The sequence below is a fragment of the Rhamphochromis longiceps genome, linkage group LG4, assembly GCF_057381845.1.
Source record: "Rhamphochromis longiceps isolate RC_006_pf linkage group LG4, R_longiceps_female_GT1.1, whole genome shotgun sequence".
In the NCBI taxonomy this organism is placed as follows: Eukaryota; Metazoa; Chordata; class Actinopteri; order Cichliformes; family Cichlidae; genus Rhamphochromis; species Rhamphochromis longiceps.
The window spans coordinates 23,520,479-23,547,446 of NC_140560.1; the positions used below are offsets into that span (position 1 = coordinate 23,520,479).

At 40.5% G+C, this 26,968-nt stretch overlaps 1 protein-coding gene across 1 annotated transcript; it reads right to left on the bottom strand.

Annotated features, from left to right (window-relative positions):
• On the bottom strand, window positions 1-26,636 carry LOC146671627 (nuclear GTPase SLIP-GC-like). Its single transcript, XM_085403891.1, has 17 exons — window positions 26,507-26,636; window positions 13,225-13,289; window positions 13,045-13,126; window positions 11,688-11,800; window positions 11,356-11,385; window positions 9,978-10,009; window positions 9,727-9,851; window positions 7,058-7,145; window positions 6,329-6,545; window positions 6,016-6,237; window positions 3,917-4,123; window positions 3,651-3,826; window positions 2,944-3,037; window positions 2,777-2,864; window positions 2,503-2,624; window positions 356-437; window positions 1-257 (listed from the first exon to the last, which is right to left on the bottom strand). The coding sequence occupies exons 3-17, from the start codon at window positions 13,109-13,111 to the stop codon at window positions 187-189; spliced, it is 1,734 nt and encodes a 577-aa protein (XP_085260017.1). The 5' UTR covers window positions 13,112-13,126; window positions 13,225-13,289; window positions 26,507-26,636; the 3' UTR covers window positions 1-186.
• Between the last annotated feature and the right edge of the window lie 332 nt (window positions 26,637-26,968).

Consider the following 26,968-nt stretch of genomic DNA (forward strand, 5'->3'; position numbering starts at 1 on the left):
TACTTAAAAATCTTAACATAACATGGAACATGAATGGAAATCATATTTGCTTAAAATATGTATTGAAATTTGTATGTTTAAAAAACAAATACAATATTGAAATTGAGAATCTCATTAGTAACATTGTGGAATCAGTTCCTAGTCAAAATATGACCTTTTGATATTCCCTCAGTTAGTGACATTTCTTCATCTGACGACTGCGCTATTTTTAAGTTTGTCATAATTTTCCTTCACCATTGAAAGCTCTGTTGAAAAATCTAAAACAAGCAAACAAAAAAGGTCAAAAATATTAAAAATAAGATATTCAGGTTTTGGTGAAGTTGAAGTTGTATTTATTGTCTTTAGAAATGTTTACCTGGAAGTGAGCAGTTATCAGTCTTAAGTGAGAGTTCAATTGATTCCATCATCGTTTTCTGCAGCGTCTCTAGGATGTATTGCTAAGATAGTACCAAACTTTTAATCACTTATCAAAGAACCAGTGAGAAATACATTTAAAAAACACAACTTAAGATGCGTTGGAGGTTGCTAGGACTGAGGAAAGTACTCAAGGAAACACTTTTCTTATAATATCCACTCAAACAGAAAAAGGCATTGTGTAAATATTGGACAAAGGAAAATTGATGTGCAACAGTATGGTTTAAATTGTGTTCAAATATAAATATGTTTAAATATAAAATATAACAAACCATCAAGGCATTCAGCTTCTCCAACATGGTATTTTTCGCCTGCTCAAACATGCTCTTATTTGAGTGCACATGTCTCTCAATAGTCTCCCTCATGTTGTTCAGTGTGCCTGGTCCTCTGAATGCTGCGGCCTCTAGAGTAAGACATAAAACATCTGTCAGACTTTTGATGCAGAATCATGATAAAAAGAAATGTATCGTAGCGGCAACTTATAAATCTCTTTATTACTGATGTAGCTTTCTTCCATAATTTCTTTAATTTTCTGTGTCACACTGTTGTAGACATCTTTCTTCTGCGTCCGGATGATTTTATTGAGTTTTGCCTTGATTTTTTCCTCCTTAGAAAAAAAAAAAAAAAAAAAAAAAAAAAAAAATATATATATATATATATATATATATATATATATATATATATATATATATATATATATATATATATGAATCATTATTTTTCTGTTTTCACTAATATTGGGAAGTTTAATCTTTTACCTCTGTCTTGAGAAATCTCAGCTGCAGTTCAACATCTTTGTGGTATTTATTCAAAAAATCGGTGTTAAGTGAAAATGTTTCAATTACACCATTAAATGCGCTGCATTTAACTTCATTTCTGAAACATTTAAACAGGATGCTTTTAACAGACAGAAGTAGAATTTTTTATTTTAAAACTGACTTTTACATATCCATTTCATGTTTTTATTTGTTAAAAGGTGTGGTATATAATGTGTATCCTTACGGGAAGGTCTTTCTGAAATCTTCATCAATGCTGTCCATCAAGTATGAAGCTAACATCATGTTAATGTTTATTTGCTTCCCTTTTTTTTGTTTGTAGATGCCACCACTCTGAACAACACGCTTTAGTGTCCAGTGAAAAGCACTACCCTTCTTTCTCTGAAACAAAGTAGAGAACATTTTAACACATAATCATATAAAATGCAAAGTTCCTTGTGTTGATGGAACTAGCTTATACATACATAATACAAGAAGGTCTTCAGTTTTTGTCCATATGAACAGATGGAGCTTTCAACTCCCTTGCTAAGGCATCTCTCAAAAGTCCTATAGGCCTCTGCCATTGCTTTTGCGACTTGCGTAAGTTGTTGGCTCATTGTTCTCTCAAGTTCTCCACACACATGTTTTTTACTAGCCTAAAATAAATAAAAAAAAAAAGAACATGTTACAATTTTTATCAAACTATATCAATTTTAAAAAGAGCTTCACAAACGAGTCAAAAGTAAAAATACAAGCGAAAAAAAGAAAAAGAAAAAAAAAGCAGCATTTCAGATTAAGGAATAGGTATGGGCAATATTTTTTGGTTTGTTTGGACAGAACTTTGAGATTCAAAATTACTAATTCATCAACTACTCGCTCAATGCAACTTCCAATATTGGATTATTCACAACCTGCAACTTATCTTAGAGAAGTGCTATCCTGGCACTTTCTTATTCATGTCTAAGAATGTAAGAACATCTAACACAATAGCAAGAACTGTTCTACTGGCCCTCTCCTCACTTACAACATGCTTTCAGGATTTAATGAAACTGTTTAAAAACATACATCATACCAATATTCTTTGATTAAAAATTCCCTTCTGAGTAAATTTCTTTTATTTTCTCAAGCAGTTGAAAATTGTGTTTTATTCTGCTTTATAAAATGTTGTATTTTTACTTTGCTGTTGCGCTTTCCTAAAAGTCTTTAAGATTCACATTTCATGTGCACCTTGTCATTTTCCAGTGAAACTGAACACACTTTACTAAACTTACTTTCAATAAACACAGCTTTAAAAACATATTAATCACAAATCTGAGTATTTATTACCACTTACCACTCCTCTGCAGTTGGCCCCTTGAATCAAAGACAGAATCCCATAAGCTCCAGACACATAGTTGAATGTCTCTGAGTGACAGTCATTGAGATCTTGCAAAAATTGCTGAAGTTTGGGTATTTCTGTTAAAAGGAATTTGAATGCTGAAATTTTACATGACTGTGCATACTTTGATTTAAATCCAATCGTTCACTCTTGCTTCAGTTAAAAAATGCAAAAAAAAAAAAAAAAATTTCTTAGCTATAATATTGTCATTTAAGGAGACTTTACCTACCAGTTTCATCTGCATTTAAGCGTTTCTTTTTTAGAAACTCTTTGGAGCTCACTGTGAAGACCTTGAAATGGTCAACAGTGAAGTGTTTCTGGGGAAAATGGATTTCATTTGAACACAATCTTAACATTAAAAAGAGTTGTTGTGTTAGTTTTCTTCAGCTTGCTCACCTTAATTTTGTGTAGCCTGCTGAATTCTTTCCTCACTTCATCTTTGACTTGCATGTTTCTTTTAACTATAAGGTCCCGGCGTTGAGCTGCTGAACTAGAAGAAAAGATATTTGCACATATAGTTGGACAGTAAGGGGGAGTCTCTAACTAGACCCTTTCTAAGTAAGCAATAAGTGCACCCTTACTGGGTACGTAACAGCTAGGTACTGCTGATAAAATGTACTTGATTAATTAATTAACGAGTGAGCACCGCTTTAAAAGCAGACGTTGTTGTTGAGACAATCCTATAAGTGGCCATCTAAGAAAATTCACCTGAAGGTCAGACTGAAATTCTCAGTGAAATTCAGGGAAATACAAAAAACAATCAAGAGCTACATGTCAAGCTCTACAGGCTTCAGTTAGCATTCTAAATGTCAAAGTTCACAATGATATGGTTAGAACAAAGACTAAACAAGTATGGCTTGTTTGAAGAGTTATAAGGGGAAAACCTCACTTCTCTGGAAAGAAGGTGGCACCATGAGGATTGCAAACTGGGGCTCATTTTACAGCCACTGGAACTGGTCACTGGTAGCTTGAAGTTATTAAGTTGACCTTGAACTTCTATGGTATACCGAAGTATTCTAGAGCCTGTTGTGACGCATCTGTCTGACACCTAAAGCTTTTCCAGAATTGGGTGTACAGCTATACACATTTTGTGTCATACTTACTGGTCATCTGAATCTTCAATGTGATCTGACTTAGTGCAGATAAATAGGATTTGTCGACACTCGCCACCATTTCCAATATAGCTGCTGGCACTTTCCAGGATCTCCCAGGCTTCTTTTTCTGCGATTACTCTATTAATCTCAGTTACAATCCACACAGTAGAACAATTTTCAACAATCTGAAAGAATATTATAATTCAACTGTAAGTAACTTATTATCAAAACTTCATATTTAAAAATAGACAGTAGTGAATATGTGAATAAATTACTTGTTTCCACATTTTATCTCGACTCTTGTTACGGTCACCATTTCCAGGAAGGTCCACAAGTGTGACATGCTGGAGAAAATCATTGTTTGGCACCCTGACAGTCACACATTTCACTAGAGGCCAGTACCACTTCTTTACATCTTTATCATTTCCCTGTTTAGAGTCACTTCTTGTGTATTTGACACATCTTGCAGAGAGTTCTTTAGCCTGCAATAATTTTAAAAAAGTGTTATGACCCAGTGATGTGTTTGTTGGTGTTGTGCCTCCCACCGGAGGATGGTGGCGGTATTTTCCCTTTATTCTCTCCTAGGAGGTGGACACCTGGGCGTGGCTGCTAGGTATCTGGGTGGAGTCTCTACACACCTTCCGACTGGATAATTGATGGACCACCTCCAGTACTTAACGTCCGGATGACAGTCACCTGGGAGTGCTGTTTGGAACCCCGTTGACTCGGTCACAGAGTTGTGTGTTGTGTCATTGTAGTGCAGGCTGGAGTATTCACGTGTACCTCTAGCCTCGCCATGTAAATAATTGTAAATAAGTTAACCAGTGGCGGTCACTTTTTTGTTCCTTTGCTGTATAACTTTCACTGTCACAGCCTAGTAGGCGTGAGAAGCCGTTTTCTTTTGTTGAACAAGTTTTCTCCTGTTTTTCATTAGATAGTTAGGTAAGTGACTTGTCTTTTGTTTTGGCTTCTTTTTATTTTGGTGTAGGGAAGACTAGGGATTGTTTTATAGGGAGTTTTGTTTATTGTTTTGGCATTGCTCACTGCTGATGAAAATAAATGGCTGCTTAAATACTTAAAAAAGGTGTCGTTGTTGGGGTTTGTGCGTGGGTGGGAAGTGAGTGGGGCAAACTATTTGTTACGTTTATCTACTTGCCGGGACCAGAACGTAACAAAAGTAAGACATCATTACTCTAAGCACTACAAGTGTTTTACAAGTTAAACCATTAGAGCAGCAGAAAATATGACAGAAAAGCACATTTTTTTAAAAAACAGTGCACACAGAAGAAAAATAAATATTTCATTTATTTTTAAGATATTTACTTACTTGCATGTTGTTCCTGTTTTTAAAGCAAATGTGAACTCCTTACAAACCCAACCAGCTTTGATGTTAGGAAGACCCCAAACAGCAGCCTTGTAAGAATCTCTGGTTTTAATACCAGATCAGTGCATCACATTGGGAGCACAAATGGGATTGTGGGCCTAATTTATTTCACACATTCACTGTGTTGCACATTTTAAAGTCATAACCCAGAATCAGACTATTAAAGTCTGGGTTCTTGCACCTTGTCCTCTTCTCTAAAGTTAAATTCAACTTAAACAATGCACATTGCAAGTACAGATTTGCATTTGTTCAGAGTAGGACTGTTTTGGTGTAATTTAACCCTTAGATACTGGTCAGATCAAATTTGACCTGTTGTGACATTTAACAGTGTGCAATACACATACACTTATTCTTCTTTTTTATACTAAGTTAATATACTGTGTTGTGTTGTTTGTTACGTTGTGATGTGTCATATCGTGTCGTGTTGTGTTATATGTAGTGCCGACGTAGGACAGTTTTTCCAATTTCATTGTACTACTGTACTATGTATGACTGTGCAATGACAATAAAGAGTTATCTTATCTTATCTTATCTTAACAGCAGTAAAATCCTGAAATGTGACAACTTTTATTAAAATGACTCAAAAAACACACATACTTCAGCTGTACTTGAATTTTGAACCAACTTTTCAAATAGAAAAAGTTGATAGATCCATCCATTCATTCTCTTCGACTTATTCAATCTAGGGTCACAAGGGGGCACAGACCTATTCCAGTTGCCATATGGCAAATTGGGGTACACCCTGGACAGGGTTGCCTGTCCATTGCAGGGCTAAAAAGAAACTATGAACTAATGACAGATAATATAACAAAATACAACAGATTTTTAGTTAGTGGACAATGGTCTCATACATGTGATGTATATTGGGCACACTAGTTAAGTTGCACAGTTGAGGATTACTGAAACCAAAGCTGTATGTAAATTATACCATCCTGAATACATCACCCCTGCAAGAATGCGTCAGTAAGTAATAGAGCGGTGATGTCTTACTGATTCACATGACAAAATCTTCCTCCTGCCTTGGAGAAATTCTGGAATTTCTCTGAAATATTTTCCATCCATGAGATCTTCAGAGGACTTTCCTTTCCATTCTTCTCCATAGAGCGCTGAAAACTTTTCACTGATGTCATGATAGTCATTATCAACATCCATTTCACAGTCTTCATTATCCCCAAGAAACTGATGAGATGACCACAACTCATCTTTCCACTCCTAAAAAACAAAAATGCTTCTCAGTTTTATTAAAAGGGCCTAAACCCAGAATACTAAGAAATTATATTTCTGCAGCTAAAACTAATTTTACCTCTGGTGTGATGAACTCAATGTCTGCCTCATAGTTAGAGCCTTGCATGTTAGCCTCCACTTTGATCATGACTGAGGTGCATGCACTGACACTTCCAGAAGGCAAAAGGTTCTTCTCTTCAATGATGGCATTTATCAGAGAACTCTTTCCAGCCCCAGTTTTACCAAATACACCAACCAGCTCCCTCTTGTCTGTCTCCAAATCACTAATTTTTTTCCTGTTAAATAAGATTGTAAATATGGGTTAACTGATCCAACTGACTACACAAATAATCATCACAATGCTTTTCACGTTTCTATAGCTTTTGTTTTTGCTAAGAACTCAATCTTTTAGATGCTATCTCAGAAAAAAAAAATATAGAAATTTAGTAGCTGAAGAGTTAAATTTTTACCTCAAATTTATGGATACCATAAACAGCAAATAAAAGTAGCTGTACTATACAGAATAAAAGTCTGGCAGACTTAAATCGAATCCAAGTGAGACTAATTGTGATCCACACTAAAAGCATTGGAAGAATTCATTTTCTGTTATAACCTGTCTGTCAGCAATACAACTTTAAACTAACTAATAAAGTAAGTAATAGTAAAAAGGTCTTGAGCCTTACAAATTAAATAAGGAATGAATGTCCATGTTACTATGATTATTTATGATTCTAGAATCACTTGCTGGCAAACAAACAAACATGGCTTTCTAACATGGCTATACAGACACAACAAACGTAATACTCACTTCAGGAAAGCACTGAGCTTGTCTTTTTCGTGTAGTCTGGCATGGACGAATTTCATTATGTTTTTTACATCAGACAGAACGATTGCTTCTGTAAGCAAAGAAGTAAACAACTATTTAGCAAGAGCTATAAACCTATGGATCCATCCATCTTCTACTGTTAATCCGAGTCCAAATCTGAATTTGACGCAAAAGACTTTTCTCACAGGATCAAATACCCTGGTGAATCCCAAAAGACACATATAGATTGGTTTGGGAAACTCCCATGCAACCTAGAATATCTTTGGCAGCATACAGTGCTGGTACAGTGTTTTGTGATGATTACGATGGCTGTATTTTTATTCCTGAGTCAAAAGGTTTATTTCATAGCTGGACTGTGCCTAGCACTACACTGGCAAAGACTTTTCGGCGGTAGTCCACCACCTTGGTCTGTCAGTCTAACTGCACTGTCCCACCTCCATGTGACATTGTAGAAGCATATCAACCAAAACAGCCGCACCACATACAGATCCCTGAGAAAAATAAAGGAGAATATCATCCACCCCAGTTGTCTCAGTAACCTTACACAAAGTAATCTCTCTAATTCTCACATTCGATCAGTCTTGCTTCATGGACTCATTGAAAACCCCCCACTTTTTGGTTCAGCTACTGTCAGATCTGGAAGAAGTGGTGAAAAGATGAATCTGAAAAGCTAAGAGAGAAAGAGAAAAAAAATCCACTTACAATAAATGAAACAAAATATGTCAAGGTAACTGACACCGACACCAACAAGTAACAAGCCCTCACACTCACAGGAGGCTGATGTTGCTAGCATCCACCATAGAGAAGTACAGGAGGAACAGCAGTTCCCAAAAGAGTGAAAAAGGAATGGAGAAAGGTGAAATTACCATGGTAAGAAAATAGATGAAAGGACATAATTTGGGAGAGATTCAAGGATTACGGTAAAATGAATGGCTACTTTGACGATATGCCACACCTAATCTTTAAACTGTGGCTTTTAATTGTCACATGCTACATTGCAGTGCAACTAAGATATGCTGACCAAACAACAGCTTTACCAATCTGATTAAACCTGTTTAGACTAACATCTAGACTAATTGTAAAACAACAAGTATCTCATTGTTCCAGCATCCAAGAGAAGTAACTGCTAACACAACTCAAGACTGATGCTGTATAACGCAAATGCTATGGCAACGATGGGACAGGTCACGTCAGGTCAGAGGGGATTTTATGATCACCAGATCTCACAGAACTCCAAGAACAACTGGTGTATTGAAGGGATTGAGTACGAGAGCAGCTGAGCTTAAAGAAAATATTGTGGCTACGCTGGAAACCTGGATCCTCCATGGTTGATTACCAAGAGTATGAGATGTATCCTCTGACAGTCTACTAGAAGAAATAAATGCAGCATTATGGATAATCTTTACTATGACCATCACTGAAACCAACCAGTTGATCTACACCACAGAAGCAGTGATCTTTGGGATGCTTGGATACAAGATTAAAAAAAAGGCCACAAGAAGCAGTATCCTCCATGAAAAAGGAGACTAGAGGCCAAGATCAAGGCAGCAAGGATGGAAGTTAGCCAATTATAAGAGCTCCAGAAAGGTGTGATGAAGAAAGGGATGCTTAAGAAGTACAGCAGGCTACCCATGCCTGAAGCAAAGACTCATAGCCTTCACTAGCCACCTGAAGAGGTACACCAGAAAGATAGAGGCCAGGAGGACAAGCCAGATGTCCTTCTTCAGTAAACCATACAAGGTGTACGCTAAGTAGCACTGGAGGAATATAAGAACAGCAGCCCCACCAAGCCTGGAGATGGAGCAAAAAGACTGGCTGTAGTGATAGATGTAACTATATCAAGATATGATGTCATTAGGAAGAAGTAAAACGAGAAGCTTGAGAAATTCCAAGGGCTGAGAGAAGAACTTTATAAGATGTGAAGGGTGAAAGCAGAGTGGTCCCCACCATGGTAATCAGAGCACTCAGGGCAGTAATGCCCAAACTGGGAGGGTGACTACAACAGATCCCAGAAACACCATGTGAGCTCTATGTGTTAGAGCGCAATCCTGAGAATAGCAAAGATACTGAAAGGATCCTCCGGCCTGAAGCTTTCAACTGTCATTAATCTACATTCATACAAATGACATTTAGGACCCATTAACCAGCCCATAGGCTGGAAGAGGAGAAATATGAGTAAACCCAGCCCTGCCAATCACAGCTCACTAAGCTACCACTTCAGGGTTAGTGGTTCAGCTCCTGCCAGTCTCAGCAAGAGTAACTCCAGTTCGGGGGCCAGGGTACCTGGACCTGGGATATAGAGTATGTTTGGGGAGTGTGGGTGTGTGTACAGTGTCCTTTTCTGTTTGTCTCCATATTGGGTGAGTGCAGAGTATGTGTATATGTGTGCATGAGAGTGGGAATGCACGTTTGTCCCGTCGGGTCTTCCCTCTCTGGGAGCATCTCAGGCCCTCCCAGGTATGGGGGCCTGGGAGGGCCTGTGTGAATGTAATGTATCAGGCACACAATATGGTAACTTTAATTATGGTATATGTAGCACTCATGTTGTTGCCTCTTCAAAAGTAAATTTTAATAACATACTTTTACGCCAATAAACCAATACATTAAAAAATGGCAGATTTGTTTAATGGCCAATGTTTAGAGAGAAATACCCAATGGTTGGGAGCTACGTTGTCGTTTAGCTGGTGGTTGCAATTTGCTGGACTCGTCCGGTAGGTCGAACTTTCTCTTTCCTAATTGGATAGAAAAATATTTAAAGAAAAGGATAAATATACAACTTTGTTCTCTGGGATTTGCTCAGGAGTCAAATTTAATATTTAATTTCAATGATATTATTCTGTCCAAGTGACTGTTGTCTTGAAAATACTGCTCAATACTGCTTGTAATAAATAAGATGGCATACATCTTACCTTTACCACTTGTGGATGGCAAAACCTGGGGATCAATGTACATATTAATGCATGAGATTATATATATGTGTGTGTGTGTGTATTAGGGATGCACCGATACCACTTTTTTGAAAAACGAGTATGAGTATGAGTACTTGCATTTCAGTACTCGCCGATACCGATACTGATACCGAGTACTTAATAAAAACACGATTTAAATTTACAGGTAACAGCTTTAGTCCTATAATTTAACAAAAAAACCCAAAAAAACAAAACAAGGGACTGGTTTGGAATTAAGAACATTTATTTAAAATGAAAAGCATGTTGTATGCAACATATTCATGTATTCGTGTATTTTAGTTACAAATATATAATATTTCAGATGTAAAATAATCTTACATTTAGTACTGTAGTTTATCATTGAATACCTATAGCACACAGACTTTACCTTGGGTCAAATATGGTGGCGATGAAGTACAGTGGGTTGTTCTCGACGTCACTGAAGCGCTTCTTGACAGCTGCCAGTAAGGTTGCTTTCATTGTCTTGACGCCGTGGTCCTCGTCTGTTTCTCTGTTTAGAAGTCTCACTAGCACAGTCACAGCTGGCATGACATCAGAGGCTAGTGCATCGTAGCTGCTCACTTTTGTAGTTAGTTCCTCAAAGGGGGTGAGGATGGCAACAGTCGTCTCCATAAGAGCCCATTGGTGAGCGGTGAGATAGTCAGAGAGTTCATGCTCGGACACATACACCCCAGCACTCGCTTTTGCTCAATGAGGGACTGGAGCATGTAATACGTGCTGTTCCAGCGCGTCTGTACGTCCTGCTGCAGTCTCTTTATTGGTTGGTTGAGCTGTCCCTGAATGTCCTCGAGGCGGGAGTAGGTTAAGGCGGAATGTTTAAAATGCCCAACTATTTTCCGTCCCACTGCTATAGCATCAGCTATGCTCCTCTGTGCTAATAAGCATGGGTAAATAAGCGTGGGTAAACTCTTTGTACTCGTTGTCGTGTTGGGATTTTAGGTGCTTGATTAAATTACTTGTGTTAAATGCGCTACCTTTTGAGCCTCTGGACAATTTCGCTGAGAACAATTTGCAATCCACCTTTGTTTTGTTGTCTTCATTCACTTTAAAATAGTTCCACACGGCTGATATGTCTCGCCTCGCCTTCTCCCTGCTCTGAACTGCAGCCGGGGCCTGGGGGCGGGCACTCGGCACCTGTGATTAACCCCTTACATGCCGCTCAACACAGATAGGTCTCAGACCATGGTATCGGTCCCTGGTATCGGGGGACTTTTAACGAGTACGAGTACTTTAGAAAATGTGGTATCGAGGCCGATACCAGATACCGGTATCGGTGCATCCCTAATGTGTGTGTACATATATAATTCTTACCCGATCTAATTCAGGTGCATCTTCTTGCTCCTGTTAATAGTGAATACAAAAAATCAGTGCAAAATAACTGAAATACATAATTGCTATCATTGATCTTAGCCAGTTATAGCAAAATTGTATCTAACTTACTTTAGCAGATAAATTGACTGTTTCCTCATTTGCACTTTGTTTTTCCTAGCAACAACAAAAGAGGCCCGGTAAATAGTTCTGTTTTAATCTGTTATTTGCAGATACCAATGTAATTTTAACACAGATTTGCATAAATTGAGATTTATCAGACCAAATGTTACAATGTACAATAAGAAATATTAAATTGCATACAGTAAAATTACCTTTAACTGCTTGAATCTCTTCTTGAACTTTAATCCTGGTCCAACTTTTGGAATCAATTTATCAATGAGTTCATCATTAAGTTCATAAAAGCTTTCCTCTGTAATTTCTTCATCTGTAATTAAATAAATCTTAGTAATGCAGAAGTGCAAATCATTTAAAAATTACTACACATGTCTGTGAAGATTCTCAGTCATCCAGGTCATTGTAGTCTAAAGAGCTTAGAAAGTAAAGTGTCTGGACTTTTTTAAGTTGCTTGAAGACGTTTCACCTCTCATCCGGGAAGCTTCTTCAGTTCTAGGGCCAAATGGTGGATAGTCCCAGATTTAAGTCCTAGGGGAGTGTCCCCCAACGGGGTCAAGAGCTCCCTGTTGATCCTCTACATAATCCCACGAGCCAAGGTGTGAAAACGTGTGTAGGTAACAATCAGCCAAGGTTTCAGGTGAACTTATTGTGAAACCAAGCCCCAACCATGTGATTTCTTGAGGTCAAGAGGCCAAGGATGTGAGTGGACATTAAGGCGTTTGGGAAAGGATCTCAAAACTGGATTATAGATTTCACAGAGTGGGTGTTGTTTCTGGAGTATTTGGTGTCTGACCCATTGTTATGGGCCATTTGATCCTTATACAACTGTTGCATGAGCTTGGTCCACATAGCATTAAGTACATTATATGTCTCGGGTCTTGTTCATGAGTTATGGGAGAAGGGAGCAGGAGATCAAAAGACAGATTGGTGCTGCAGCTGCATTGATGTGGACGTTGTTCTGTTCCATCGTGGTGAAGAGAGAGCTGAGTGTAAAAGCAAAGCTCTCAATTAACCAGTCGATCTACATGCCTATCATCATATATGATCATGAGCTGTGAGTAACTGAAAGATCGCAGATACAAGTGGCGGAAATGGGCTTCCTCCAAAGGGCAGCTGGCCTCTCCCCTAGAGATCGGGTGAGAAGTCACCCAGGAGCCACTGCTCTGTGGAAAGCCAGTTGAGGTGGTTCAGGCATTTGACAAGGATGCCTCCTGGGCACCTTCTGAGTGAGGTGTTCCAGGCATGTACAACCAGGACACTATTCACTATTCATTCACTCTCGTATTCACACACGCCCAAGGACACAATGACCAGGACAGAGAGCCCGGGGATTTTGAACCAGCGACCTTCCGGTTACAGATGCACATACCCAACCCCCTGAGCCACGGTCGCCCCAATAGAAGAAAGACAATATGCTCTTCCTGATACAGACCCAAATCTCCAGCTGGAAACAATCCAGTGACCTTTCGCTTGCCAAACTGACGTGTTAAACACTGCATCACATCAATATTGTTTAAAATCTGTGCTCATCAGTGATGCATAGTAATACCTTACCTTCAAATTTATCCATCCACTTTTGTAGATCCCATTCAGTCAGTTTGTTTCGCACAAAATCATCCATGACCACGAAGAAAAACTGAAAGATAAATTGTAATTTCTAATCAAACAACAAAATGGCTAGGAATAGGCAGATATATAAACAATACGTTTAGAGCAAAAGTTCAAATAGTTTACCTGCTATTGAAGATGCGGTAGAAAAGGTTCTTTCAGAGAGGGTGAAGTCAGCCAGAAGGCATAGACTGGGAACAGTCAGGAACAAAAACAAAAAAGGAGAAGTCCAACAATAAGTAGAAGTTTTAAAAACAAAAGTCGATTAAGGTACAAAAAAAAAAAAAGCAAAAAAGCAAGAGAAGGTAAGTAGAACAAAAGGAGGTGAGTGGAACCAGATCTTATCATAAACAGATGCTAGTCAGGGGATGAGTAAGGGTAAGTGCTAAAAGATGGAAGAGCTAGTGTTATTGCAGAGGTGATGGAAATGGCTGGATGTTTGGCTCAAGGATTTTAGTGGACATGTAAAAATAAGGAGCTGAATACAGGAACACTGACATTTAGTTTTGTTTAAATGTGACAATTTTTTTTTTAAAAAGCCACTAGGAAAAATGTAAAAAGAAATAACTTTGGAAAACAAATACATTAAGAAAAAACAAACAAACAGTAACTGTTAGGTATGACAAGCAAATGTGCTCTTTGGACACTCATTCTTTACTATTCTGTCAAAATGTCAACACAGATTTGATGAAACAGAAAAAAAAGAGTTTCCAAAAGGAAGTTTTAAAAAGTTCTGTAAAGAATAAACATAAATGACATGACACAGATTTGTTCCATGTCTTCATTATTTATGTATTTATGTTATTCATCTATGTTTATGTTATTTACAAGGTCAGAAAGGCTGCAGGAAGCAAGATTGATTGAATAAGTGATGCAACAGCATGGCAAGATTGTTTTCATAATATACACAAACTGAAACTAAAGAACAATGCATTTACAAATTTTCCTAATACAAAACGTTACAAAATTACTTACAAATTCTTAAGTAATTTAATTGTTGTTATTAAATTACTTAAGAATATATACATTTACCAAATATAAAATTAGTTTTGCTGTATCATAACTGGGTAAAACTTTAACCTTATTAAAACAGCCTTAATTAACTATGATGTGTTTTTGTCCTAAGTAACATTATCAGTGTTTTTAATGACACTGAATGTTAGAGCCAATCTATAGAGAAATATTTTTGATACTGTTTCAGTTATTGTTACATGTTTAATTTTGTATGATATGTTGTTAGAGAATAAATGCTGCGTGTTTAATTTGTGTCGGGTAAGAAAACATTACAGCGCATGTGTTGTAGCAGGTTAGAGTGAGCCAGGACGGCAATGGAAGTGTGCGCTGTAGCAGCAAATAGTTTTTTGACCGTGACATCTTTTGTTTGTATGTACGAGTCAGAAATAAATCTGAACAGCTCACATTAAGAAGTGGAAGAATTATTTTTTCGAAGCTTGGGACAGAAATTCGCCACTACATAAAAGTCAAAAAACTAGCGAGTAACGGAGGAATGTTTTCCGCGGTGGAGCCACCGACTGAGACATAGAAAAGTCACCGGATCGTCGGCATAAGGACGCCTACATACAACAACACGGCGAACAGCTAAGTAAAAAGTGTTTTGTCAGATGCATCTTACCTGTGGAAGTAGCATAAAGGAGTTTGTGCAGTACACCACCCGACAGCTGTGCCGAAGAAAATCATTACGGCTTAGCGGTGTTATATGATTACAATGGCGGACGACATTAATGACAGTGTGGGTGTAGTTACGCGTGATGGCAGCCAGAGGGCGATGACAGACAAAGGTCTGGAGTTCAAACTGCATCAGCTCACAAAGGTGAGAAGAGGCAAATTAGGACAAGTGACAGCACAAGAAGATGAAACTGAGCGACTTTTGAGCCATGAAATTCTGCCGGCTGTAAATGATGTGAGAGAGGCACTGAAAGTTTACAAGAAGTTGTATGAAGAGTTTCAAGAATGCAATTATGCAGTGTTGCTGTGTATTAAAGATGAGGAGGAAAAGGAGGCTGACCAACAACTTTGGTTTCAGCCAATGTCAGAACGATGTTTGCAGTTCATTAATAGAGTTAATACATGGATTGAAATACAAACATGTGATCAAGAGATAACTCCCATGGACAGTGCATCCAGAGTGTCAAAAACATCTAGAGTGTCAAACAAGTCTAAAGTATCCAACACGTCAAGGGTGTCGACAGCATCGTCGGAGCGTGTCAAGGAAGAAGCTAACAGAGCAGCTCTGATGGCACGAGCAGCGTCTCTGAAAGAAAAACAGGCTCTAGAGTTAAAAGAAGCAGAAATTAAAGCTGCAAAGGAAAGACTGGAAATTGAAACAGCCATTGCAGTGTCTACTGCCAAAGTGAAAGTGTATGAGGAATGTGAAGGGGTTAAGTCTCAAGTGAGTGAAACCAGACTTACGGTAATGCCACGTCGTGACCTCCTGAAGATGAATAACGAAAATGGTCATGGCAACGTAAAACACACACCAGGGAAGCCAACAGAGATAGAGAGGTCTGCCTCTTGGAGGAATCCTGGTGATCCAAGTACTGCAGCAGGGGCCATGCCTAAGACACATAGAACTCCACTGCAGGGGCCGAGCCAACGCCAAGATGGTGTCTCACTTCAGGAGACCAGACCAAGTGAGCTTTATCAAGTTATGCAGAAACAGGCAGATATCACAGAGATGCTTGTAAAGAACCAACAGCTGGCTCGGTTACCACAAAGGGATGTGCCAGTGTTCCACGGAGATCCTTTGGAATACAGGTCGTTTATGAGGGCATTCATGCACGCTATTGACACCAGAGCTGATAGCAATTCAGACAAGCTATATTTTCTGGAGCAGTATACTCGAGGCGAGCCTCGTGATCTTGTGAGGAGTTGTCAGCATATGCCTGAACATCGGGGGTATGAAAGGGCTTTGCAGCTGCTTCAAGATAAATATGGAAATGAGTTACAGATTGCTGGCACGCTAATTGAGAAGGCATCGAAGTGGCCACAAATTAAGGCTGAAGATGGAAAGGCGTTGAGCGCATTCTCTGTATTCCTGGTGAGCTGTCGTAATGCTATGGAGGATGTGGACTATATGGAAGAGATGGACAACCCTGCAACTATGAGGGTCATCATTTCCAAGTTGCCATTTAAAATAAGAGAGCGCTGGAGAGTCCATGCATATGATATCCAGGAGCGGCGCTGCAACAGAGCAAGATTCACAGAGCTGGTGGCCTTCGTTGAACGCCAAGCAAAGATCATGTCCGACCCACTCTTTGGCGATCTTGAAACAGCAGTGTCAGACAAGGTTATAAAAAAGCCACAGCAAGGAAATAAGTTGAAGAAAGACATTAGACATGGGAGCAGCTTTGCTATCAAGGTTAACCAAGGTTCAGAAATAGACAAAAGAAGCAGAGTGAGTAAGAACCAGAGTGACCTTTCACTCAACTGCGCCTTCACAAGACCTTGCATGTTCTGTGGGAAACTTCATACACTGCAAGAGTGTTACAAGATTAGAGAGGAGACTCATAAGGATAGAGTGGACTACTTGAAGAAAAACGGACTTTGCTTTGGATGCCTGCTAAAGGGTCACATGAGCAGAGATTGCAAAAAGAAGATGGTGTGCGAGGTTTGTTCACTCAAGCATCCAAGTTTGTTGCACTTCTCAAGTTATGAGGAAGAGAAGCCTCCCGATGAGGTCAATATGGGTAGCACTGCTAAAGGCCCAGCAGGGTTGTCTGAAGAAAAGGAGACAAGTGCCTGTACTGGGGCTGGAGGCAGCTGCGTGCTTGCCATTGTACCTGTAAGGGTGAAGTCCTGCAAGAGTGACAAGGCTGTGGAGGTTTACGCTTTCATTGACCCAGGTAGCTCTGCATCGTTCTGCACCAAAGCCTTGGCAAGGCAGCTGAAGGTGCAAGGCAGACGAACCGAGCTAACGTTGAGGACCATTAATTCCAAAAGTCGAGAGGAGAGTTATGTGCTCACAGAATTGGAGGTCAGCAGTCTGGCAGACAACAACTTTATCGCACTGTCAAAGGTCTTCACACAGAAAAGTATTCCTGTTTCCAGAGAGAACATCCCACTCCAGAAAGAGGTTGACAAGTGGCCGTACCTACGCGAAGTGAGGTTGCCTCATATTGAGGCTGAAGTGGAGCTTCTCATTGGAACTAAAGAATACACCATATTGGAGCCATGGAAGGTGATCCCAAGTGAGGACAATGGTCCATATGCCGTAAAGACAGCACTTGGATGGATTCTGAATGGACCACTCAGAGAAACGGATACTGCAGCCAATGATGTACAACCATGTGCTATTGTGAACAGAATAGCCATCGACAACGTGGAACAACTGCTTGTACGACAGTATAACCACGACTTTCCAGAGCGTCACTGTGATGATAAAGCAGGAATGTCTCAAGAGGACCACCACTTTATGGAGTCTGTGTCAAGCTCTACTCGTCTCACTGATGGACACTATTCCATAAGTCTTCCTACGAAGAAGTCGTGCGTTCAGATGCCGAACAATCGAAGTGCAGTGTTACAGCGTGCACTGAGCCTTCAGCGCAAGCTGAAGAGGAATCCTGCACTCCATGAAGAATACACTGCCTTCATGAGTGACATGTTGAGCAAGGGATATGCCGTTGAGGTTCCAACAACACAGTTAAACCGCAAGGATGGAAAACAGTGGTATATTCCCCACCATGGGGTATACCATCCACAAAAAAAGAAGCTGAGGGTGGTCTTTGACTGCGCTGCCAGCTACCAAGGAGTTTCACTGAATAGTGAACTTCTACAAGGGCCAGATTTAACAAACTCATTGATCGGAGTGCTGACACGGTTCAGGCAAGAGTCTATAGCCTTTACAGCAGATATTGAAGCAATGTACCATCAGGTGTGTGTCCCGGATGACGATGCTGACCTGCAGCGCTTTCTGTGGTGGCCAGCAGGGGACCTCAATCGAGACATTGCTGAGTACAGGATGATGGTGCATATCTTCGGTGCGACTTCTTCTCCCAGTTGTGCCAACTATGCACTGCGAAGAACAGCAGAGGAGAACCGCAGCAAATCATCACCTGAAGCTGTAAGCACAGTTCTGGAAAATTTTTATGTTGACGACTGCTTGAAGTCTGTTGCCACGGAAACTCAAGGTATGGAGTTATACACAGACCTCACTGAATTGTGTTCTGGTGGAGGATTTCACCTAACGAAATGGACAAGCAACAGTCGTGCCTTGCTCTCATTCATCCCTGAGCATGAGAGAGCCAAAGATGTCAGAGACCTGAACTTGAACCATGACCTGCTGCCTATGGAACGTGCTTTAGGAGTTCTATGGTGCCCTGAGTCTGACGCATTCAAGTTCAGGATTAACATCAAAGAAAGACCTGTGACGAGACGTGGAATACTTTCCGTCACCAGCTCCATCTACGACCCACTGGGATTCCTTTCCCCAGGAACTCTCCCCGCAAAAGTGATCTTGCAGCAGTTATGCAGGGAGGGTCTTGCTTGGGATGATGAGATCCCAGAACAGCTCAGTCATAAGTGGAACAAGTGGTTACAAGAGCTGTGCCAGCTGTCAGAGGTAACCGTACCCAGGTGTGTGAGACCATTGGACTTCGGTCCTGTCGCAGCAGCACAGCTCCACCATTTTTCTGATGGGAGCGAAAGTGGATATGGAACAGCATCATACTTGAGGATGACCAGCAATGACGGACGGGTTCACTGTACGTTAATGATGGGAAAATCCCGTGTGGCGCCCCTGAAGCAAACCACTATTCCACGAATAGAGTTGACTGCAGCTATGGTTGCTGCAAAGACAGACAAAATGTTAAGAACGGAGCTTCAGATGAATCTTCTTGAATCTACATTCTGGACTGACAGCACAACTGTGTTGAAGTATATTGAAAATGAAAACCTTCGCTTCAAGACATTCGTGGCCAATCGCGTTGCGGTCATTAGAGAGCTAACAAATCCCCAGCAGTGGAGGTACGTTGGTACAGCAATCAATCCAGCTGATTGTGCATCCAGAGGGCTTGCACCATCTAAGCTCATGAAGAATCTAAGCTGGTTCCACGGCCCAGCTTTCCTGAAAACCCCAGAAAGACAGTGGCCAGAAAGACCTGACAAGGAAAGGATTGATAAAGATGACAGCGAAGTGAGGCATGCAACCATGGTACATCTCACAAATGCAGCTGAGAATGTTCACACGTTGAACAAGCTGATCAATCACTATTCCAGCTGGCATCGAGTGAAGAGAGCTGTGGCATGGATGATCAAACTCAAAGACTTACTGCTACGACGATGTGAAAAAAGGAAAGAGACGTACGTTAAACAGAAAGAACAAGACAACGAATCAATGCAGACAACACTTACCCTGAAAGATCTGGTGCAAGCTGAGACAGAGATCATCAAGTTCTGTCAAAGTCAACAATTCCAAGAAGAGATCACCATGTTAAAGAAAGGCAAGTGTGTGACAAAGACTAGTCACTTGAGGAAACTTGATCCCGTGATGCAGGACGGAGTTTTGAGAGTTGGTGGTCGCCTCGCAGCTGCTGGGATGCCAGAACATGTGAAGCACCCAGTCATTATCCCAAAGGGCTCACATATCACCACACTGATCTTGCAGGATATACATGAGAAGATTGGGCACTGTGGAAGACTGTATATGCTTTCACGGCTGCGACAGAAGTATTGGATTCCATCCGCTAACTCAGAAGTGAGGAAGTTTCTGTCAAGGTGCGTAATCTGCAGGAAAACTAGAGGCAAACCACTGGAACAGAAGATGGCAGATTTGCCAGAGGATAGGCTTCTACCTGATGAACCCCCCTTTTCTAATGTTGGGGTGGATTACTTTGGACCGTTTAATGTGAAGCATGGCCGCAGCACAGTAAAAAGGTATGGTGTGGTGTTTACCTGCCTTACAACAAGAGCAGTGCACATTGAAATCGCGCACACTTTGGACACTGATTCATGTCTGAACGCCATCAGACGCTTTGTGTGTAGAAGAGGTCAGGTATCTGTCATGCGTTCAGATAATGGCACCAACCTAGTTGCTGCTGAACGGGAGTTACGCGAAGCCATTCAAGAGTGGAATCAGTCAAAGATTCTAGATTGTCTCATGCAAAAGGGAATCCAGTGGGTATTTAACCCACCCGCTGGTTCTCACTTTGGAGGGATATGGGAAAGGCAGATCAGAACCGTGAGGAAGGTCCTGAGGTCTATACTGAAGGAACAGTTGGTCAATGATGAAGGTTTACTGACACTAATGTGTGAAGTGGAGTCAGTACTAAATGACAGACCGCTGACTACAGTAACAGATGATCCAACAGACCTGGAACCACTGACGCCTAACCACTTGCTACTAATGAAGAAAAAGCCGGGTTTGCCTCCTGGACTTTTCAGAAAGGAAGACTCATACTCCCGCCGCCGTTGGAAGCAAGTGCAATATCTTGCTGACTTGTTTTGGAAGAGGTGGGTGCGCGAGTATTTGCCTATGCTTCAAGAGCGTCAAAAGTGGACTCAGGTCAAAAGAAATGTAACTGTGGGGGACATTGTAATGGTGGTCGACGAGTCAGCGCCAAGAAGCTCGTGGATGTTGGGGAGAGTTCTTCGTGTCATTCCAGATGCTAAGGGTCTGGTGCGGCGTGTGATCATCAAGACAAAGACTAACACCTTAGAAAGACCCATTGACAAGCTATGCTTGATCTGTGAGAATGTCATGTAACTTGGAATGAGAAAATACAGTATATGTTCTGATCGGTTACAGGTTTTGTGAAAGATAATTTGAATGACCATGTGTGATACAGGAAGTGTTAATGTTATTTGGCTCTTTTGTAAGTGTTCGCTAATTGTCAGTCTTCACGCCCTCCAATTAGGGGGCTGGAAATGTTAGAGCCAATCTATAGAGAAATATTTTTGATACTGTTTCAGTTATTGTTACATGTTTAATTTTGTATGATATGTTGTTAGAGAATAAATGCTGCGTGTTTAATTTGTGTCGGGTAAGAAAACATTACAGCGCATGTGTTGTAGCAGGTTAGAGTGAGCCAGGACGGCAATGGAAGTGTGCGCTGTAGCAGCAAATAGTTTTTTGACCGTGACATCTTTTGTTTGTATGTACGAGTCAGAAATAAATCTGAACAGCTCACATTAAGAAGTGGAAGAATTATTTTTTCGAAGCTTGGGACAGAAATTCGCCACTACACTGAAGGTGATCTATTCAGCAGCTGCACTGAATCCATGAAATAGTCACAGGTCAATATTAGTAAAGCTGCTACTTAAACCTGAGACTCAAAAGGAGTCCCTGTCTTCACTGCCTTGCAGGCAAAAACAATATAATTCATGCATGTTTTTTGTCCCGTTTTGCAGATTTTGCAGTCATAATCTGAATGCGATACTGCACCAAACAGACTTGCTATTTCCAAGATAACCCCAACCTATAAATTCTCTATTTATCTGTTTATTTATTCATGTCTATAACAGACCTGGGGCCCGTTCTTCGTACGTCGCTCACTACATCCAAGATCAAATGACACATCCAAGACCAAACCATCGCGCTAACCGTGAGCTCACTAATCCGGTTCCCCGAACACACCTGTTGTTGACGATTAGTACAGCTGGACGCAGTAATGTGACATCACTGGGTGTCGTAAAAGGGGCTACGCATCGATAGTAGAAACATTGATCGGCAACCCGCTGATTGGTCGGCGAAAATGTCGAAGGGGCGCGCTCGGTATTTTCCGGCAGCAGAGCAAGAACTCTTGATTGAGGGATTTCAGGAGTTTCAGCTAACTTACTTAGCGAGGTACGAAGAACAGGCCCCCGTTCTTCGTACCTCGCTAAGTAAGTTAGCTGGATTTGATTGTTGACGATTTCGCGTGATCTTGGATCGTTCGGTTCCCCGAAGCTCATCCGGGACTTGCTGCCATAGCAACAGAGCCGTAAGCGTAAACCTGCTCGGGAGCAGGTTTACTTTATGTAAACAGGATTAGATCGCGGCCACGCAGGTATGTCCGCTTCATTCATACGAAAGCAACAGCGATATTCCACCACTGTTTCACCTTAAATAAATAACATCAATGTAACTAAAGATAATGCAGCACTTGATCCTGTTATTGATTTCACACAGATACATACAGGTCATTTCCTAAAAAAGGGAAATGTACTATTAACATTCTATTACATGTATGTGATTATTACAGATGTAATTCATATTTCAGAGTAGTAATTGTAAATTACTTCGTGTAATCAAGATGAGAGACCACGGCTATAAAAGCGAAGGTGGATTTGGGAAGCCTGTCGCAGCCATGTCCTGTCCATATACGCGAGCCACCCACTGCGGAAGGTGCAAGATTGATAAGGAGAGTCCTCAGAATCCAGCGTATATTGCAGGACAGACAGGATCCTTTAGCTCAGCGCGACAGTGTGCTCATTGAGAGATATCGATATTCCCATGAGGGTATTATTTACTTAACCAACTTGTTGACGAGGGGGTGCAGGACCACCACCTGTCTTTTGTTGCTCTGCCCTTTTCTTGGTTGCTGTTATGAACAAACAAACAGTTTATATATATAAGTGATAAATATTACCATTCTGTAGAATATTCTTATATTTCACTTTTACTTGTTCCCATGTTCTAGTGGGTCCTGTTGTGGCTCTAATGTGAAAGGGGATATAATATAACATAATATAATATAATGTAATATAATATTGGATAATATAGTGTAATATAATAAATCTACCCTACCGCCTACTGGTGTTGGCCAGAGGGGCCGATGGCGCGATATGGCAGCCTGGCTTCTGTCAGTCTGCCCCAGGGCAGCTGTGGCTACAACTGTAGCTGCCTCCACCAGTGTGTGAATGTGAGAGTGAATGAATAGTGGCATTGTCATGCGCTTTGGGTGCCTTGAAAAGCGCTGTATCAATCCACTCCATTATTATTGTTATTATTAAATTACTTACGAGTTTAATTTGTCAGTAACTTTCTGCCAGCCCTCTCTCCTTGCTTTTGCAGCCTTTGCAGTGTTCCCTTGCGTTCTGATTAAACTCTGAAACTCCTGAAATCCCTCACTCAGGAGTTCTTGCTCTGCTGCCGAAAAATACCGAGCGCTCTCCTTCGACATTTTCGCCGACCAATCAGAGGGTTGCCGATCAATGTTTCTACTATCGATGCGTAGCCCCTTTTACTACACCCAGTGATCTCACATTACTTCATCCAGCTGTACTAATCGTCAACAGCAGGTGTGTTCGGAGAACCGGATTCTGGGCCCTATTTCAGGAAGCCGGTTTAGAAAACTCAGAGTGAAAAACGATACTCAGGGTTGAGTAACCCCGAACTGTCCAACTCGGAATATTCGGTTTCAGAAAGGCTGATAACAATTAGTTCAGTCAACGCGGAGTTGCTTTAACCCCAAGTTAAGCGCACGCACGAGGATACATAAAGCCCTGATCAGTGGAGCACAGATTAAGCGAGTCACCATGGAGACGGAGGGAAAGAAGGCGCGGTCAATGTATCTTACAGCGCTTGAGGCCGAAATTCTGATGGCAGCATATGCCGATAACATGCAAATTTTGCAGAAAAAAAGTAACACAGCCTCAGCTGCAAAACAAAGGGAGCATGCATGGCAAAACATAGCCGACAGAGTCAATGCGTGAGTGTTAATTTAAACATTGATCTAGGGATTTCCACCCATTTAACACGTTATTTTATTATATGTTATTTTATTTTATATTTTATACATTTTATTTCGTGATGTGATGTGAGCGCAGGTGCAACCCAACAGGCCCCAAACGTTCCTGGCAGCAAGTAAAAATGAAATATAAAAATATAGTCCAAACAGGTAAGGTGTAATTGTATTATGAGCCATAGTGCTTGGTCTGTTTGTCCGATGTAAATCAATTGCAGTTAGAGGCTACATTAATTTTCTTTCTGTAAGCACTTATTGAAATTATCTGAGCACATTACAAGTAAATATTTGCTAACTCTGTATGCTCAAATGTGACCCGTTATAGCAAACAGAAAAAAAGCGGAGGCCCGAAAAACAGGTGGGGGTCCTCCACCACCACTCACAGAGCCTGGCCACTTGGCTTCCACATTTGTGATAATGTTGGCAGCATCACATATGATCTTCACAGTGCAGAGAACACAAATTAGCATCCATTACTATAATGCAAAATTTGTTAGTTTGACATGCTACAGGGAACTATGTACCTGTACATTAATGCTGTGGAAAGACTTCCTGTTCACATAGTCTCCTTCATTTACTGAAGGAGCAATGATTGGAATGTGAGTGCATCTATACAGCCAATCACGCCTGGGAACCGTGAAAATAAATGTAAAATTTAAGTAGTAGTTCAAGTATCACCACATCATGAATTAAGTTTTGTTCATCCTGATACCTGCAATTTTGTGGAAACCCTCTTTGATAAATCTTGTGGGTCTATGACCGGGGAACACCACAGACGAGTGCAGGAGACGTTTCAGTGCAACTGTAACATTCCTGACTGCCCGACAGACGGTAGCCTTGGAAACGTGCTCAGCATCACCAATGTTATACAGAAAGCTCCCGTTTGCAAAAAACGAAGTCCAATACAAATAATATGAATAGAACTGAGAGGATGTCCGCGATGTGTCACATGAGTAATATTAGGCCTGAGGATGTTATTCAAATAATGAATAAACGGTAACATTCACACAGAAAATCATCAGGAAATGATAAAATGTCCAAACGTGCTCTAATCACTCTCTCCCGGCGGAGAGCTCTGCGGAGAATTTGGGCTTCATCTACTGGCTCTTCAAGGAAGGGCACGCCATGTCTGACACTTCCTACAGTCAGGTTTCTGACAAAGAGGCGGAGAGAGTCAGGGTTAGTTGAAGTAAACCTGCTAGGGGGCAGGTTAGCTTCACGGAGTGTGTCGTCATAGTAACTCACTCAGGATCAATCTAAACTCGCTTTGTGAAACCGAAAACCCAGAGTTTTCGTTCACTCAGGGTATACTTACTCAGAGTTTGCACTAAACCGGCTTCCTGAAATAGGGCCCTGAGTGTAAAATAAACAATTTATTGACATCCACTTAAAACTTATCAAATTAAAAGAGCAATTGCAATTGCACATGTACTGTCAATTCAGAGCTGTGGCTTATAGGTGAATGGGATGCCAGACGAGAACAAGTCCAGAAAAGCCACCAACTCACACGTGTGGCTCACTTGCACATACAGGTGCAGACACACTACGGTGCAGCTCAAACAACGGGTACATAAACTGGTACCACCACTAAGGCACCCACTCACTTCCACTTTATTCCTTCAGCCCCTGATTAAAGGAAACAAATTATTAATTTATCTATAAAAATAATAATGTTTTTTGTCCGGTCCCGCAGATTTTGCAGTCATAATCTGTTCATTTCCATTCGTTTTGCTTCTGTTATTACTTTACATGAATAATATGGCCATATCCAAGCACTGACAGCAGGGATAAAGAAAGAAAAAGGAATGAGGGAGAAAAACGGAGAATATAATGAAAGGATAGAGCACAAACGGAAAAGCAAAATGGATCACCAACTACTGCACCTGTTGGACAGCAAGGCACACATACAATGTTCCTGTGTGGGGGGGTTTTGTGGGGGGTTTTTTTTGTTGTTGTTGTTGTTGTTGCGTGTGTGGCAGTGCGAGTAAAAGGGAATGATGTAACACGAACACACCAAAATGACGGCGGACCTCAAAAGTTACTTATCAAAAAATGACAATGAATCCACATTTTTGCACAGATTTGGCCTTATAAAGGCATGTGGTCGGAAACTTTTGATCAGCCTGTTGTTTTCAATACATCGCATGCTCAAAAACTGTTTTGTCTCATTCCCATTTCTGTTTGTATGTTGAAGCTCCACGTTAACCTTGTTAAGATCAAACCATGCAAATAATTTTTCTTTTCTTTTTTTTATAACCATTTTTCTAGTGGTCATAAACTTTTGATCAGGACTGTATATTATCAATTTACAAATGAAACGTTCGTTCAAAAACCAAATGTACATACACAAGTACAAACAACAGTACTGGGAAGTTGTTATAAACACAAACTGCTCGAATTGAATAATTCCCGAACGAAAGAAGGGAGAATACAAAGCATAAAGGCAAAGCACCTGCACTTCTCTTAGTGTATGCCAGAGAAACAGTAGCGGCTCCACTGTAATGCTGTCAGCCGCCCACCCAGGGCCAGACATGTTGTGAATGCACGTCAATTTAGCATTTACAGTAAAAGACTATTGTGACAGAAATAATGCTAAGACCGTGAAAAATCAAAGTTACATACCGATCAAACGGCTTCTCCCGATTCTCTGCAACTACGACCTATAAATACACCTGTTTACTGCGATGTAAAATAAACGTAAAATACGGCACAATATTAAAACATACCAGCAATCGATGGAAGGAAAACTTCAGAGGAAACAATCCGCAGGTGATCTCTACAAAAACACGAGTATCACCAAATCAACCAAAATGTAACCAATTCAATCGGAGGGAGCAGCAACATTTTTAAGACTCCTATACCTGTAACAGCTCGAGAAGGCAGGTGACGAAGACCCGGAAGCGAGGAGATGGAAGCTACGATTGAACACAGGACATCTATTTGCCTGATTTCAGTGACATCGTACCAGTATTTTTATTCTCACATAATCCCGCTTTCTTTATTTTTTTGCTCCATGTTGATAGATAGATAGATAGATAGATAGATAGATAGATAGATAGATAGATAGATAGATAGATAGATAGATAGAATATCCACTACAGTATCCAATCCAATTATACAGTTATTGCTATTATTGTTACTACAAAAAAGAAGATTCAAAATAATTTTAAAATATCAGTTGTCATTTC

Bases quoted from the DNA above. Each gene is read 5' to 3' on its own strand.
- LOC146671627 (XM_085403891.1), bottom strand. From the start codon at position 13,111: ATGGATGATTTTGTGCGAAACAAACTGACTGAATGGGATCTACAAAAG. The intron at 3,038-3,650 runs GTAAGTATGACA...CTTTTCTTCTAG, and splicing joins ATTGAAGATTCAGATGACCA to TTCAGCAGCTCAACGCCGGG. The intron at 2,865-2,943 runs GTGAGCAAGCTG...CATTTTCCCCAG, and splicing joins GCAGGCTACACAAAATTAAG to AAACACTTCACTGTTGACCA.